This window comes from Pelobates fuscus, chromosome 1 (assembly GCF_036172605.1).
Source record: "Pelobates fuscus isolate aPelFus1 chromosome 1, aPelFus1.pri, whole genome shotgun sequence".
NCBI classification, from domain to species: domain Eukaryota; kingdom Metazoa; phylum Chordata; class Amphibia; order Anura; family Pelobatidae; genus Pelobates; species Pelobates fuscus.
This window is the reverse complement of record NC_086317.1, coordinates 337,763,477-337,782,163: the sequence shown is the minus strand read 5'-3', so window position 1 is coordinate 337,782,163 and position 18,687 is coordinate 337,763,477. Positions and strand designations below refer to the sequence as shown.

At 41.8% G+C, this 18,687-nt stretch overlaps 1 protein-coding gene across 16 annotated transcripts in view; it reads right to left on the bottom strand.

Annotated features, from left to right (window-relative positions):
- The window catches only part of DOCK9 (dedicator of cytokinesis 9), a 266,617-nt gene that overhangs the window by 98,550 nt on the left and 149,380 nt on the right, over nt 1-18,687 (bottom strand). For all 16 annotated transcript variants that reach the window (XM_063425570.1, XM_063425524.1, XM_063425509.1 and 13 more), the window contains exons 14-17: nt 18,483-18,565; nt 17,385-17,507; nt 3,909-3,988; nt 3,638-3,825 (exon numbers count right to left, since the gene is read on the bottom strand). In XM_063425570.1, the coding sequence (XP_063281640.1) occupies nt 3,638-3,825; nt 3,909-3,988; nt 17,385-17,507; nt 18,483-18,565 (474 nt within the window). The remainder of the gene's footprint in view (nt 1-3,637; nt 3,826-3,908; nt 3,989-17,384; nt 17,508-18,482; nt 18,566-18,687) is intronic.

The window sequence follows — 18,687 nt, the reverse complement described above, 5'->3', positions numbered from 1 at the left end:
GCTGTGGTCGCTGAAGTGCATGATAAGTAGAATAATTCCATCCATCTTCCTCGACATACACTGGGAGTAAATGGGGGTAGAGCAGATGGGGCCTACTGTTCCAGTAGGAGCAGATGGAGGGCTTCTTTATGATTAACATCAGCATAGTCCATGCCCAGAATCTTTTAAATTCTGGCACATCGATGGGGGCCCATTGCTGTTTTACAAAAAAGAGTCAGGCTTTGCAGCAAGGAACTAATGGGCCTATAAAATAGTTTGGGGGACAATGTTCCCTAATACATCATAGCCCAGAAACACCTCCATAAACTGTTAAGGGCTAAATCCTGCAACATCCACATTGATGCCAGGATTTGCAGTGAAGGGTGGGATATATGGCCTCTGTCGATGAGGCACTACCCACTCCTCAGCAGTACTGCCAGCTGGAGCAGCACGTCTCCTTCGGGCAGGGGGACTAGCAGCCACAGATACATCATAACTAGATACCTCTCTAGCAGCAGACACTGCATCTGAGCACCTGGCAGGGTCAAAATGTATCTGAGCACCTGGCAGGGTCAAAATCGGGGTCGGAGTCAGACATAGACGAATCAGACTCCAACGCAAGGATGGCATACGAAAAAAATAAAAAAAAAACACTAAAAAATATTAACCCCTAAAAAAATGCACAGACAGTAAAAAAGTGCTGCTGTGCAAGAGCCAGTGATCATAGTGATCACTGGCAAGATAGGGGTTTATGGCTCTGAAAGAGCCTTTGGGTCTCACAATTTTACAAATCCCTACTTAAAACTACCTAAATCTCTACCTAAAACACAGATTTCTCTCCCTCTCTCACTAAAACACAAGTGAAGAGAGGGAGGGAGATCCATACTGATCAGAGTCAATATTTACTAATATTGACCTGAACAGAAATGCGGATCATAGTTAGAATAAACATAGTTATGGGGACAAACTCTGATTGGATGTCCCTAGCCTGCCTCTATGAAGAGGCAGGCTAGGGACATCCCCAGAAGCCCCATGATGCACTGCCTTTAGAAAGGCAGCGCCATCTTTAGAGCCACATGGCTGGGGAGGTTAATATATTTATATTTTAATTATTATTATTTATGTCTTTACTGAGTGCCTCCACCCCTCGAGGCACTCAGCACAGGCAGAGCATTGGAAGCCTGCCTGATGGCTACCGATGCTCTGCTTTACTGCCAGGCGCCACGTGGAGCAACCCGGAAGTGATCCCCCTGTAGCGATCACCCGGAAGTATGGAGAGGTATTGCACGATGCCTCGACATCGAGGCATCGCTGCAATACCATCAGAGCATCTGGAAGCGATCCTTAAGAACCGTTTTTTGTCGGACGTAACTGATACGCGGTCAGGAAGGGATTAAACTAAAGTTGTTTTGGTGCTTATCGTGCAAATTTAAACAGATTTGATATAAAGCAACACAATGGGTCAAATGTGCATGTAAACATTATGGGATTTGCCTGCTGAACCTTTCACTTTTTGCTGCTTTCAGACTGTATTCAGTAGCCTAATCATGGTCTTTTTAAATTTTGATTATTTTTTTTTTCCAGGCCCCACAATTGTGCCATTGAGTCAAGCCACCTGTACATTTTCATGCTTCAGGCTCCCAGCTGGAAGTGATTAAACAGCAGTCACTGGAAAAATGTGGTCTTTGTAACCATAGACATATCAGTGGGGGTAGCAATGCCACTCTAGCCCTGAGCAATGCCATCTCCTGTTGCTGGCAGCAGGATTTCTAGTTGCTAATATAGTCAAATACTTGGGCTTGCCTTTTAACGGTCTTGAATTGTAATCAGCTTGAGGGAACCAGCCTTCCAGGGTCAAGTAAATACCCATAAAGAAAGATAATCCTGAAACAGTCAGGATGCATAATAGCAAGGAAATTGAATATGGAATAAAAATATTATATGGAAAAATCATACATAGTATAAAATATCAGATCATTAGATCAACTGCACCTACAAATTCATGCAAACCTTATTCCCCGTTTAAAGTGTAAAATGTGCAGACTGTTTCCTTTTATGTTTTATTAATTCTTTTTACAGTCACAGAGTTTTCTCCAATCAGATTCCTCTAGCATGTCAAACATCTTTCTGGGTTTGACAAACGTGTGTTATTTTTTGGTAAACCAATGCTTATTTGCATTTAATATTGTCATCATAGAAGAAATCATGCACACACCATGCATAGTGAAACACACTGTGTATACTGCCCCCAACACCAAGATAAAATAAAACCTTGTATTGGAATGGACAGATGCATTACATTGTGAAGTACGCCAAATAAAATATGGCCTTTTTAATGTCCCATATATAATAAAACAATAAAAGTATTAACATAATGAACACCACACCCCATACTTGTAGCTGATAATCATATTCTATAAGATTATAGTGCATCAAGTAAGGATACCTATCAAAAATTGTATTGTAAAAATATATATTTAAAAATAGTACTAAACTGTAAGCTGATTTTTTTAAAATTATAAATATTAAACATATTAAATATTCACAGTAAAAGGATAAATATAATTTATAGGAAAAAATAAATAATTTCATGTTTTTATTCTATATGTGACCTTCTATTAAACATCTGTATCTCCCCTCAACACCCCTCAACGCAGACTGTGTGGGAATTTATTTATTTGCAGTTACACAGTGTAGGTTTTCTTCACACGCACCCTTTGTTCCTTATTGGTTTGGCGTTATAAATGACTTGTCGTTGGGAGTATATTTACAAGGGAGCTGCAATATGGGGAAGTTTACCAACATTTCCTTTATACATTGTGATCCACTCTATCTGGTGTCACACATATAAGATGAAATATAGGAAGATAGAGTGAAATATTGTGGATGAAAGAAGGATTACAATTAGGGTGCATAACTGCACGTCACAATAAAATGAGGTCGGGAAATCACTGTTTGTAGGATAGAGGGGGAAATACACTTGCACGGAGAAATATGAAAATAACAGAAACCATAAGAGAACTAAAGAGAATAAAACCCAAAGAGCAATAGAGTTATAGATTTAAAAAAAACAAAAAACTGGTGTAGCATAGGAGCCAGCTATGTAGAAATGCACCAGGCAACCAATCTGGTCAGTGTTTGTTATCTCTTGGCTTACTCTATAGGATTAGAGGGGTAATCAGCCAAACTGAACTCTAAACCCAAAACTAGTCATTTTACCAAAGCAATGGGTAATAAAATTCTGACAACATTTTACACAGTCCATTATTTCTGTGTAATAATATACCTGGGTATGAACTTCTGTCCAGGTCAAGGTATATGATCAGTTTGTTTAACTTTATTTGAACTCCGTAGCACTGGGCATTCACAAGAAGGTTCCCAGGTGTGATAAAAAGGCCAACATTATAATAAATGAAGCTGTGGCCTAGCTACTACTAACATAGCCCAACGGACTCCCTGTCTGTTAACTTCTTAGGAGTACTCTATTCCCTGCAAACCAAGTGTGAGTTAGAAGGTTTACATTTCATGTAAAACATTGCAATTAAAGAGATTTTATTTTTATTTTTTTTATTACAAGTTACATTGGTAACAATAATAATCATTAGCCAAACAAAGAAGATAAGGGTGCTTTTTTCCATACCACAATGAAGAAAATTACCTTGGCAAATGCTTTTTGACCATCATATTTCAAGTATTTAGGATAAACGTAAAGGTGATTGTTGTAGATGGTGAAAGGTTGCGTGTGTTTAGGTATGCACGGCACAAATTCCTCCACTTCAAATGTAACTACAGTCTCACTGTTGTTTTCAAACTGTTTCATGGGAATGTATGAGGAATTTACATAATCTGAAAGAAGAATACAATTAAAATGAAACTGTGGACCGAGAAAGGACTGATTTACACATTATCATTATTTACCAGGAACTTACTTGGGAAATCAGGAGAAATATTGTCGATGTGTATGTCTAGATTTCCTAAAATAACTGGGAGTTTGCTCAACTTCTCAGGTCTAGAAAAAAAAAAAAAAAGAAAGAAAGAAAGATATCTCATGATAATTGAAGAAGCTATGAAAAACAAACCATTTTTAAGGTGAAGATCCAAGAAAGCACAATATTATACACTGTAAAAAGCAATATATATATATATTTTTTTTTTATATATGAAAGAAGAAATATATTTTCTTTAATGATCAAGTAGTCCTAGTAGTACAGAAGTTATTAACTTACTTTACAAACCTAATGACATTTATGTTACTGACCATGCAAAGGTCAAAGCCGGAGCTGACACCACCTAGGAGAGAGCATTCTACTCTGAGGCTGGAACAAGTACTACAGCTGATGCATTAAAGAACAGGGCTACCCCACTCGCCACTATAGTCAGTACAGTTAATATAAGGATATAACAACTCTATTTTGCTTTGTGCTGTTAAGTAAATTACAAGTCATTCATCACCTGCATATCTCAAGTTGGACTTTGAGAAGTCCTTCTTGGGAACAGAAACTAAGAAATCATCTTTCCACAAATCTTCCAGAGTTTCCAGAGCTTAAAGGGACACTATAGTCACCTGAACAACTTTAGCTTAATGAAGCAGTGTTGGTGTATAGAACATGCCCCTGCAGCCTCACTGCTCAATCCTCTGCCATTTAGGAGTTAAATCCCTTTGTTTATGAACCCTAGTCACACCTCACTGCATGTGACTTGCACAGCCTTCCATAAACACTTCCTGTAAAGAGAGCCCTATTTAGGCTTTCCTTATTGCAAGTTCTGTTTAATTAAGATGTTCTTATCCCCTGCTATGTTAATAGCTTGCTAGACCCTGCAAGAGCCTCATGTTTGTGATTAAAGTTCAATTTAGAGATTGAGATACAATTATTTAAGGTAAATTACATCTGTTTGAAGTGAAACTAGTTGTTTTTTTTCATGCAGGCTCTGTCAATTATAGCCAGGGGAGGTGTGGCATGGGCTGCATAAACAGAAACAAAGTGATTTAACACCTAAATGACAGTGAATTGAGCAGTGAAATTGCAGGGGAATGATCTATACACTAAAACGGTTTTATTTAGCTAAAGTAATTTAGGGGACTATAGTGTTCCTTTAACATGCTAATTAGCACAGACAATCATTATGTTTAAGACTTCATACTGCATTTCGGCAGGCACCCTTAACATTGGGCATAGCTATACAGTTTTATTTAGTTATCTTTTTTTATTTAACCCCTTAAGGACCAAACTTCTGGAATAAAAGGGAATCACAACATGTCACACATGTCATGTGTCCTTAAGGAGTTAAACCAAAGCATGGGCTATGACCCCAAATGATCAGTGACCAGAAACCAGGCTTGCAGTTTCCCCTTTGTGGATCTCATCAGCATGGTGCTGCATCTAATCTGGAATTTGAAGTCTCTGTGAGAGCATATAGCCAGGTACCAAAAAGATTATAATGAGAACAAACATGAAAAAATAAACCTTCTATCTTTCAATATATACATTTTAGGCAAGTAAAGCCCCCTTGGTTTCATATGCAAATATTTGTGGAAGTCCAGGCCATCTCCCTTAATATTACACCCCTCCCTGTCACAAGTGACTCGTTCCAGGGTCGTATTTAAAGCGTCACTATCACGCAGAACTTACCTTTCCCCAGTCGCTTCCTCCTCTCTTCATCTCTCGGGATCTGTTCTTCTTTTCTTCATATATGATCTAGTTTTCTTTAAAACATAAGACAAAGTAGGGACTACTTTGTCTTATGTTTTTTCCTACGCTTGACCAGTTTTGACCCAAGGAGGAGCTTAAGTCTGCTCCATTTCCTGTGGTCAGATAATTTTTCCCAATACTCCCTTCTGTGTTCTCGTGTTGCTTCATTTGCCATCTTTCCCATGACTCTTATAAAGTGCCCCTTAATTAACAGGGGGGGGGGGGGGGGGGAAGAATCCTCCGAGCTAACCCTCGTGCACAGTGGAGGCCGCTAATATAAACAGGGGACTTAGTGTTCCCCCTTGGCCCCCACCCATGACTGGCGGCCCTAAACGACAAGGGTGAGGTCCTACTTGCTTCCCCTCCTTACTATTTTTAGGGTGAGGGCAGTAGGCAAGGTTTTATTTTATTTGAGGGAGGGGAGGGGTGACTAGGCATTTGGGGATCCATAGCCACCTGGGGTGGGGGTTATTTTTACATTTAGCCCCCACTCGTCGCCAATGAGAAGGGGTAATAGGTTCCCCTCTATTGTCACTAGGGCCCACACCCGCCATTCATGGGTGTGGGTTGGGGGGGGGACAATGGGGCTTCCTTACCTCTTGTCATTTAGGGCCTCCATTTGCCACTCATGGGCAGGGAGGAGGCAGTTTGTCACCCACTATTGGAAATTAAGGCCCCCACCCGCTGCTCATGGGTGGGGGGGTTCAATAGGGCCAGGGAGGAGGCAGTAGGAACCCCCCCTTATCACTTAAGGTCCACACCCGCTCATGGGTGAGGGCCGTGGGGGGTACAATAGGTCTCCACCCCCATTGTCATTTAGGACCCCCATGTGCCACTTCATTCAAATGAAATTCCGATATGATCAAAAAGTACAGAATTTTGTCCTAACACGAATGAACAAACGATACTCATTCTGTTAGGGTGAAGTTCGTTAGTTTTGTCGGCGAACGGCCATTCGAATGGCGAATGAAGCAACATAAGTACGTAGGAGGAGAGGTGAGTATTGTGAGAACATTTCTTAGACCACAGGAAGTGGAGCAGACTATAGCTCCTCCTTGGGTCAAAGCTGGTCAAGCGTAGGAAATATACATCAGACAAAGTCCATACTTTGTCTTATGTTTTAAAGAAAGCTACTTCAGATATGAAGAAAAGAAGAACAGATCCTGATTGGGGAAAGGTACGTTCGGCATGACAATGCTACTTTAACCTTGCACTGCATAGAGCCCCAGGAGGATGGGTTTCCAAAGTAAATGAGTATCAATTAGGTTGCTAGAATAGGACATGCCAAAAATTAGGTATATTGGCATTGTGGCAGGCTTATGTATGATCATATGCTGTTAAAAAAAAAAATTACATTTTGGGAGAGCTTAAGTTGGTGTTTAGTGAGTGAGTATGCAGAGTGATATAAAAATCACATACAAAAAAAAAATCTTGCACTCACAGGATTGAGAAAGTGAAGACATGAACAAAATAACTTTAAAAATACACTCTAGGGGGCGTGGCTGTGAGAGCGGTCGCATGGAGTGAGAGCTCCGTGCTTTGGATGACTTCGCAGCCTATAAATCCCATCACACACAGCCCTCCAGCGACTGCCAAACTTGTGGACCTTACCCCTATGATGGCACCAGCAAAGCAGACGAAATTGACGGACCAGATCCGTCCCGCCAGAAAGGACTGCGTGCGGCCTACACAAGATGGCGACGACGGCCACGCCAGCTCACAGCCTGCTGATAACGCGCCCGACCCTGAGGGGGACCCCTGCCCGTACACAGATGCTCCGGTAACGGAGAAAAGGCTGTATCTAATGTTGCAAGACTTTAGGGTCACTCTGCAATCTGATCTCAGGAAGGCGACCAGTGAAATTAAAAAGGAGATTTCTGACCTGGGAGAACGCACCAACCAGTTAGAAGCCCGCACGGAAGATTTATGCGCCGAGCAAAATGAGCTGGCAAACACTGTGCAACAACTGGTGGAAGAACAGAATCAACTTAAACGTAAGTTAGCAGACTTAGAAGACCGGTCCCGCAGGAATAACATTAGATTCCGCGGGGTACCTGAACAAGTGGGCACAGAAGAACTACCCACATTTCTAAAAGGACTCTGCGCAACCCTACAACCTGACATAGCAGAGGGAGCGTGGCTCCTGGACCGAGCCCACCGACTACCACGACCACCGAGGTTGGCACCAGATACACCTCGGGATGTGGTCGCAAGATTTCACTACTTCACCTCAAAGAACGCATTGCTAACAGCGTCACGCAAGCTGGACAAGTTACCATCACCATATACCTCCATTAACATATATGCGGACCTGTCGGCCTTAACAATGGCTAGGAGAAGAGATTTCATCACGGTGACGAAAACGCTGCGGAACCACGATATTCAATACCGCTGGGGTTACCCAACGAAATTACTCGTATGGAAGAACGGTAAAAACCACATGGTGAACGAACCGGAAGTGGGCATGCGCCTTATCAAAGAATGGGGACTGTTCCCGACACAATCGACGGTAGCGGCCGCTACTGCACCACAGCAAAGACCGCAAGGAGAATGGCGTATGGTGGGACCGCCGGCTAAACCTTAAATGACTGTACTCCTGGGACTCTTCCCTCCACCGATAAGCTGAATTGGGGACACTGTTCCACCTAATCCCACGTAACTATGAGAAACACTAGCCGACACACATAACATGGGAAAATTGCACATTGCCGCTTAAAACTGGGCCACGTGCTGAAATTGAATGTGTATATTGATGGCGGGGGGAGGGTGGGGATCCTGGGAGTGCTCTAATGATAAACTGTTTGAATGATATTATGTCATAAGGTATAGGTGAATATAGCACTGTACTCATGTGAAGGCTATGTAAACGAATCTAGCTTGTAAGTCATCCGTATCTCGCTCCTACCACCGAGCGCACCCCAAGGATGAGCGTGGGCATAGGCATGGAGAGCCGGCCTACGCCTCACCCGGTGAAGGCGCCGATCGCTATGAGGGCGCTATGTAAATACTTTTGTTTAGTTACGAATTGGTTGTCATTGTTATCCCCTGTATTAACCCCCGCCTCCCATATCCTATCCCCCTTAAGCCGAGCTATGCCACTGCCACGCCAAACAAGCTTCTTACAAATTAGCAAACCACTAACTGCAACTAATGGATAACACTTTAAAAATCCTTTCCATGAACGTTAAGGGTCTCAATAGCCCACACAAACGCAGATTGGCAGCCCAGGAAATGGTCAAATCCAAGGCGGCCATAATATGTCTACAAGAGACTCATTTTAACGTACGCAAACCGCCAACCTTCAGGGTCAAAACCTTCCCCCAGGCCTTTCATGCCATGTCCGGCACAAAATCAAAAGGGGTCTCAATCTATTTTCACAGGGACTGGGTTTTTACACCCACCAAACAACACATCAGCAAAGACGGCAGGCTGCTCATATTGGTAGGCTCTCTCAACGGCCTACAAATGACTATTGCCTCCCTGTATGCCCCAAACGACACACAGAAAGATTTCCTCACTAGGGCGTTCCGCAAATTAGGTCAATTCCAGTCAGGGCACACCATAGTATGCGGGGACTTTAACTGCACACCTGACCCACATGTTGACATGCAGAGGACCCAAAACCGACCCCCCCAAAAAACATCATTGGCTATGGGCCAACATCTAGCGACTTTATTAAACTCCTCAGATTACTACGATGTATGGCGCAACCTCTTTCCGAGCGCGAGAGACTATACATTTTACTCCCCTGTCCACATGACTTATTCCAGAATAGACCTATGCCTGTTCGATAAAACCACTCTGCCCCATGCTGTGGACGTGCAAATAGGCCCCATCACATGGTCGGACCATGCCCCCATGCTGATAACAATGAAAGTACCTCACCCAGCGAGAGGGAGAGGAGCCTGGCTCTTGGAGGCACCTCGCCAAGTCGAGCACATACGCGCTACAATAGACGCATACTTCGCGAACCATGCACACTGCGAAACCTCACTTGCTACACAATGGGTAGCCCACAAAGTAGTTATGAGGGGGGAATTTATAAGAGGGCAGTACGCACGGAGCAAACCAAACTCACTCGTGATATAGCTGACATTGAGGCTGGCCATAAATCCAACCCATCCACGCAAACTCATAAACGACTGCGAGCACTCAGGGCCCAACTAAGAGACTTACAATTACAAACCACTGAGAAACACATGCGATACCTGAAACAAACTCACTACACACTGGGGAACAAAGCTGGCAAACTTCTTGCTGGCCGCTTGAAACAAAAATACCTCCAGACCAAGATCCCCTACATTGTTTCCAAGCATGGGGACAAACTCTACAACCCCCAGGACATAGTGAACTCCTTAGCGGACTACTATGCAACGCTTTATCAACTACACACAGACCCAGAGACACCTCAACCTACTACGGCAGGAATAGACTCCTTTTTGAACAAAGTCACCCTCCCCTGCATATCCCAAGATCTCTGCGCATACCTAACCAGTCCCTTTACCGACGAAGAACTAAGGACAGCAATTAAATCGCTCCCCAAACGCAAATCTCCGGGCCCAGATGGCCTCTCAAATTATTACTACATTAAGTTCGCGGACCAACTAGCCCCCCACCTGTTAAAACTATTTAACGATATTAAGAAATCTGGCAAAATGCCCCGTGAAATGCTGGAAGCTTTCATTGTCACTCTGCCTAAACCCAATAAACCTCCCACGCACTGCGCCAACCTGAGACCAATATCGCTCCTCAACACGGACACTAAATTGTACGCCAAATTGCTGGCTACAAGGATCAAAGCACTCTTCCCCACGCTCATATCTGCTGAACAAGCCGGGTTTGTACCAGGCAGGCAGGTGGGGGACAACACACGCCACTTCCTAAATCTTATAGACTGGGCAGGCCGCTCTTCTCAACAGGGCCTGGTGCTGGCGTTGGACGCCGAAAAGGCGTTCGATCGCTTGCACTGGGGATATATGACACAAACACTGACTAAAATGGGCCTCCCGCAGGCCTTTCTGACAAGTATCTTGGCCCTCTATCAAAGTCCATCGGCCAAAGTCTTTAGCACTGGCTTCCTGTCGGCGCCCTTCAATATACATAATGGCACATGCCAGGGCTGTCCATTATCGCCACTTATGTTTATTCTATGCCTCGAACCACTAACACGACTCATAAAGGATAGTACACTGATCCAGGGTCTGTCAACCCCGGGAGGGACACAGAAGCTGGCTTTATTTGCCGATGACATACTCATGTTCATAACTCATCCCGTCAGCTCTATTCCAGCACTATTAACTCTACTCAGGGAATACGGGGAGGTTTCCTTCTATAAAAACAACACAGCCAAAACTCAGGCATTACCGATCAACCTGCCACACCAAACACAATCGCAACTGACCTCCGAATACACCTTTGACTGGCGCACATCATCCCTCACGTATCTGGGGATCAAGTTGACCAAAACTCTACAATCCATGCCTAAAGAGAATCAGTACCCTGTCATACACAAATTACGAAACACCCTGGAAAAATGGGAGAAACTAGAGATCTCCTGGTTGGGCCGAGTCAATACAATTAAAATGATGGCTCTGCCGCATATCTTGTATCTCTTTCGCACGATCCCGATTTCCCTCCCCAATAAACTGCTAAAACTAATGCAATCGGTTCTTAACGCTCATGTCTGGAAACGAAAGCCCCCAAGAATAGCCCAACGCAACCTAGGCTTCCCCTTTACCAAAGGGGGCCTGGGCCTTCCGGACATCAGAACGTATTATAGGGCCATGGCTCTAGCACAGGGCGTACACATCCTGAGACTCCAGAGGGATTCTCACAAACCTCTGTGGCTGCCACTAGAAGACGCCTATCTACGCCCACACAACACGTCCCGTATGCTATGGTCCAATGCCCCCGTCAAGTTTGAGGGAGCGTACCTGTCCCACTGCTCCCGCTTCCTGCTGGGCTCATGGTGGACTTGGAGCCACCTGATTGTGGACCAGCGCCGGCTCTTCAGGGAAGCGCCGCTGGAAACCATGACCGTTTTTTCCCCAGACCTACCACTGGCGAACTGGATAGATAGGGGCATTTATAAAGTAAAGGACTTACTGGTGGGGGACAGGATTCAAACATTCCCTGATCTCCAACTAAAGTTTTCCCTACCCCAGAGGGACATGTACCTGTATCTCAGAACAAAAAACATTTTGCTACCCCATACTTGTGGAACAAAAGAGGTATCCCGAGACCTACCCCTGCTGCCCGCTCAGGTCCTCTCCACTAAGCTAGGGAAGCCCCTGTCTATGTGCTACAATGCCCTACTAGAGGGTCAGGCAGGTGACGTACGAACCTATATGATGCAATGGGAGGGGGAACTAGGCTGCCAACTAACACTGGCCCAATGGTATGAGGCATTGACAAACACGAAAAAAGCCTCCAAGGGCCTCTCGCTATGGGAGGCATACTGCAAAATAGCCATGAGATGGTACCTTGTCCCACACAAACTAGCACGCATCTACACAGGTTCCTCTGGGCTTTGCTGGCGGTGCGAGGGGGGAGTGGGCACCATGGTACACATGTTTTGGGAATGTCAGGCTTTAAGTAAACTCTGGAAACAAATACAAGGCCTTATTGAGAATAATACCGGCCTCTTGATTCCCCTGAAACCAGAACACTACTTATTACATATGATATCTGGGCTCTCACTACACCCCCACAGGAAAGTACTAATAAACATACTTACAGTGACAAAAAGCCTAATAGCCCAACATTGGAAAAGCAAAATAGTACCCACACTGGTGGCTATCACAGAGAGAGTGGATATTATAAGCTCCCATGAGCGCATGGCCAGCAGGATCTGGGATGGGGAAAGCAGGTACGAAAAAGACTGGGCAAGCTGGAACCTCAGACTCTGACTCCCACTGTCTAGATGTGCGCCCCAGGCTTCAGGTATTAACGACCGCGAACCAGACCCGTTTAACTGATGTTATAGCACCCAGAGAAAGACTAAAAATGTTTATGAGAGGCTAACTAGACCGAGCAGGAAAAGGGTAGTAAGGCTGGGGACTCTCAGTCTCCACTCCAAGTTCAATTCCCCCCCCCCCCCCCTACCAATGCTCCTGACGCCTCCCCCCAAGTTCTGCCAACACATTACCAAAAGTAAGAAACTCAAACCTAGGTATAAGGCAACACCAGCTCAGGAGCACACAGTTACCCGATGTTATAAATAAAGAGCATATACTGACTGTTCCACGATGCATAAATTGTACTGCTCAAATGGCATTGTTACTGAATTCACACTGACATGTAAATCTGATATAACCGACAATGTCTGCATTGTATGTTTGTTCATGCTGTTGGCAAAATAAAGATTATATATGGAAAAAAAAAATACACTCTATGCACCACAACCACTACTTTTTTTTGAAGTTGCTATGGCCACTGGAAGCTCAAGCGCCCACTGTTCGTTAAATTTTTGTGATTGCAGTGTAAGGCACAAAAGCGAAAAGGTAACTGCCACTTCTCTGGAATTTATACCATTGATAATCATATGTAATTTGTGTTAGCCTTTTTTTTTCCCCGTTAGATTATGTATTTTTATATAAATTTGCATTTAAGATTTAGTAAATTACATCATAATTCAGTTCAGACAAGGTAAAGAATAACAAAGATGTTATATCACACTGAGTGGATTCATCAAAAATAGTCACTAGGTTAGGACATGCCAACAATGCATGAATATATTGTATAACTGAATCCTCACTGTTTTACCTATGATAGGTACCTAGGTGGTTTGGTAAACATTGTAAGTATTAGAGATTGTTTAGACTGGAGTACACTGTAATGTGTATATTTTGTGTGTATGCATATACAGATAACTGAACAGTTAATGCTGCACAGTGGCAGCCCTTATCACTTTCAATATATGTTAAAACATTTTTGTGAAGTAGATTAAATTCTCCGTCTCTTTTTCTGTCTAGATGCGCAATACTTGCAATGCCTCCTGGGAATAACACAGAGAACTGGAATAAAGTGATAACACATACGTAGTGGTTAGTTTATTTAAAACAGGATGGAATACGATCAACAACACAAGTCATTCCCTGCTCTCTATTGCATAAAACAGCATTTTTAACAGGGTTTTATAAAAGGTGAATTTATCTGGAAAATTAAATAACATTTTACTTTAAGTTTACTGGCTTTTGTTCACTTCTCTTTCATTTACCCATTACTCACTTCCTCTCTAGAATGTAAGCATGCTGGTGCATACATCTCAGACCACCTCCCATAAATCTACATTTTGTGATTATTTGAATATTTGAGATTTGCGTAGCACTGTGGGAAACTCTTGTGTTTTAAATAAAACGTATTCTGGGAGTATATCACAAGTGCACAGCTCCTACAATATCAGCAATTTATGGAAATACCACTCTTCCAATTTTGTATATACAAATGATTTGGATGTTAAAGACTACATGATAATACCGTAAATATCCTAGCCAGATACCCAGTTGAGACTGTGGATATGTGAACTTCTAAATGCTCTTGTATGTCACACATGCATTTATTCATTCAATGTATAGCATGTGGTAATAAACACATAAACCAAAAGTAAAATTATTACTATGTCGTCTTTATTATGATCATAGTTCAAAATATATGTTACAAACAGAAACAAAGGTAACACTAAACACAGATTTTTTTTTTTAGCATGACATACATCAGCATTCTGCACTGCAGCATCAGAAGCAAATAATTATTGCTTTGATTCTTCCACTGAATTTAGAAGCACACATTACTATATACTTTTATCACTACATATGCTAAAGCCCACGCACACATGCACATGTTTTTTCTTCTTAATTGCCACATGTGTTTTCTCCTAACTTCAAAAATGTCTTATCCTTCATTGCCAAGCTAGGAACGAGTCTCAGAAAAAGATCCAAAACGGTCTGGTTTTATTTGAGTGGCAGATGAAGGCTAATTATTGGACAAAGCATTTGGCTGCACATTAAGCAAATGTTTCTGACGGTGAGATTGGTTTAATGCATTAAGTATATTATGTTGGCATTTGAGGTTGGAAGTTAAGTTAAATAGGGTATACTTACACCAATGCAGGTCATATTGTACTTCATTATGCGCTTTCAAAGAATATGCTGGATCTAGATTTTGTATACTGAGCTAATGTATGCCATCATGTACACAGAAATCCTGGGATGTTATAACGTCAAATGCTACAATAAACATGTAATCCAAATCCAGCTGTCTGCTAAAGATGGCAAGAACGACGGAATAGCTTGTGTAAAAACTACATTGATTTTAGATGTTTTGAAGACCTAGAATAACAACGGCCTCACAAGCATAACACAAACTAGATTTAACATTTGAATGTGTGCCTGAACAACAACATACTGGATAGTGCGTCTCACAGAAATCTGAAGATTCAGGGGATGTAGGGGGTAAAGAATGTGACTTAATATCACAATGCCATTATTACCAGGTATCATATTGCAAACATAGCATTGAACAATAGGTAAATAAAACATACAAGGAAGTAATAAAAACAAATATTTGCATAATGGAACAATTCGAGACTAGAGTCCTGCTCAAACAAGCGAATGAGATCAGTTTACAAATGATATTACCTTTGTATCATATACACAGTCATCGGATAAATAAAGTACACCCTCTTTGAATTCTATGGTTTTATGTATTAGGGCATTATAGCAATCATCTCTTCCTTAGCATGTCTTAAAATTAGGTAAATACAACCTTAGATGAACAACAACACATGACATATTACACGGTGTCATGATTTAACAAAAATAAAGCTCAAATGGAGAGGCCATGTGTGAAAAATTAAGTACACCTTATGATTCAATAGCTTGTATAACCACCTTCAACAGCAATAACACAAAGTAATCGTTTTATGACTTTATCAGTCTCTCACATTGTTGTGGAGGAATGTTGGACCACTTTTCTTTACAATTGCTTCAGTTCATTGAGGTTTGCTGACATTGGTTTATGCACAGCTCTCTTATGGTCCCACCACAGTATTTCAATTGGGTTGAGGTCTGGACTTTGACTGGGCCATTGCAACACCTTGATTATTTTCTTTTTCAGCCATTCTGTTTGCTGGTGTCCTTGGGCTTAATGTCCTGTTGCATGACCCAATTTTGGCCAAGCTTTAATTGTCGGACAGATGGCCTCACATTTGACTCTAGAATAGTTAGGTATACAGAAGAATTCAAAATGGACTCAATGACTGCAAGGTTTCCAGGTCTTGTGGCTGAAAAACAAGCCCACATTATCACCCCTCCACCACCTTGCTTGACAGTTAGTATGTGGTGTTTGGTTTTCACCAAACATGGAAATGTGCATTATGGCCAAACATTTCCACTTTGGTCCCATCTGTTCAAAGGACATTGCTCCAGAAGTCTTATGGTTTATTCAGATGCAACTTTGCAAACCTAAGCCATGCTACCATGTTCTTTGAGAGGAGACTTTATCCTGTCAACCTTTCCAAACAGACCATACTTGTTCAGTCTTTTTCTAATTGTACGCTCATGAAGTTTAACATGTAAACTGAGGCCTGTAGAGTCTGAGATGTAACATTCGTGTTTTGTGTTTTTTCAATTTCTCTGAGCATTGCACTGTCCGACTTCGGGGTGAATTTGCAGGGAAGTCCACTCCTGAAAAGATTGGCAACTGTTTTGAATAATCTTTCTCATCGTAGAATAATTCACTTTGAAATTAAAATGTTTTGAAATTGTCTTATAACCCTTCCCAGTTTGATGGGCAGACAATTGCTTTTCTATCATTGCTGATGTTTTTCCTCCTTGGAATTGTGTTAACACACACCTGAATGCTCCAGACCAGAAAACTACTAAATATTTTATAAAGGTGGTCATAGTTGCTGATCAATTAATCAAGGGCATTTGATTAGCAGCATTGTCTGCTACTAGGCCTCTTAATTCATATGGAAGCAGCAAGGATGTAATTTGTCATGTGTTGTTGTTTGTCTGAGATTGCATTTATCTAATTTTTAAGATCTGCCAAGCATTGTCTGCTACTAGAACCATATAATTAAAATAGGATGTACTTTCTTTTCCCCATGACTATCTACAATCTATTGTGGACAACTCATTTACATTTTGTTAAAAATACCTGCATGCAAAGTAGCACGAGTGATAGCTCAAATAAATGTAAATTAAGTTACAAAATGTTTAGTACATGATTGATTATTTTAGGTAGGAAATAGACTAGAACTTCGTAGAAGTAGAAGTAGATTTAACTTTTTGTTGTTAAGCAAAATAAGAATTACAGCATGCTGTAACCCGCTTCTATCACTCACAGCAAACAATATCTTCCAGGGTGGAAAATACAGACATTGAGTCCACATTACCAATGTGGCCAAAATGGAGGCATTCCTTGAGCGCTTAGAAGCGCCATGGATAAACTAGTCTACAAGGTTTCATATTAAAACGGGATTTTGCTCAGAGTGCCCATTTAATGATAGAATGTCTTGTAGACAGTGGGAAATATCCTCAAACATCCTAAATTCACCTATAATAGGTCAGAGCCCAAGATGAAACGCCACAGGAGTGAGTTTAGAAAGATGCTGAGTATTGCCCCTCTATGCAGTCTGCGCACTCTTGAATCGGTCACACACCAGAGCCTCATGCGGCAACCATTAAATAAAAAGTAACTTAATTAACTTACTTTTTAAAATCTGCAAGCAGCTTAAGCATATCTTCATTTGAAAGCTTGTTGCTATCTTGCCTATAAATGGCAGAGAATCTTGCTGCTTTATCCAGCGTCCCAGAAGAATCTTTAAAAAGCGTTCTGAAAGAAAGATATAAAAAAAAAAAAAAAACAACAAAAAAACAGTGATTTCAAAGTCTAACATTTACTAGTGCCGGGAGATTTGCAGAGAACCGTTTGTGAGGATAGATAAGAGCAAGAAAGTAGAAACTAACACTGAATTTCTTGAGATACTGTCACGTACCAACTAACAACAATCTTTCAAAGGACAGAAAACTTATTAAGCTTCTCTGTAACAAAATAGTGCCCTAAATTTTTGTAGCATTATAAATACATAAGTAGAATTGTTAAAAGAACACTCCAAGGACCTTAACCACTAAATCATGTTGCAGTGGTTCGGGTGCCATAAAAGCCATGATTTTGTGCCATCCCATGGTAAAACGTCAAACTGTTTTCGCATGGTTTGACTACTTACCAGGATCTGCCGGTTGTCCATGGCATATTCCGTCTTCTACGGCAGGAGAAGACTTATATAATTTTGGAGTAAAGCATTCCCAAAAATCATTGGCTCAGAACACTCAGCTGGCTCATTCAGCCATGTATTCCAGCCCTGCTCTGCCCTAAAATGATATATAGCTTCTATTACTGGAATGATTGGGCGCAGTATGCATACCAAGCAGGACCCATGCAGTTTGTCAAACCATGCTAAAATGGTTTTGACCTCTTCCTAAGGGATTTCAAAAGTGCACTCAAGGCACCAACTGCAATGGGGAACAGTGGTTACGGTGCTTGGAGTTTACCTTTAAAATGTAGATGTTAATCTTTAAATTATTACATTTACTGGAACTATGTTTAGATTTGTATAGCTTTAAAAAAAAAAAAAAAAAAAAAAGGTTTCCATTGCTGAACAAGCAAAATTCTTCGATACCGCCATCTTTCCATTTGAGCTCTTTTGGCCCAACATTTGCAAACTTTTTTAAATTAAAATGAATTTTACATCCATAAGTCCTACTTTACAATAAAGTTAACATGCACTGAAAAGTCAAAAATAGTTACCTTGCTGCCCAGGCAAATGGCATCCTGTATTGCCCAAGCCTCCCACAAGCTTGCTTGGCGTTTTTCAGAACTTTCTGTGCGGCCTGAAAAATATAGCAGAACACCCTGAAACAACGGGAGCCTATATCTTCTGAAAGTTTCAAACTACATAGTAAATCACAACACATTATATAAAGCCACTGAGGCACCTCAGCAGTTAGTACAC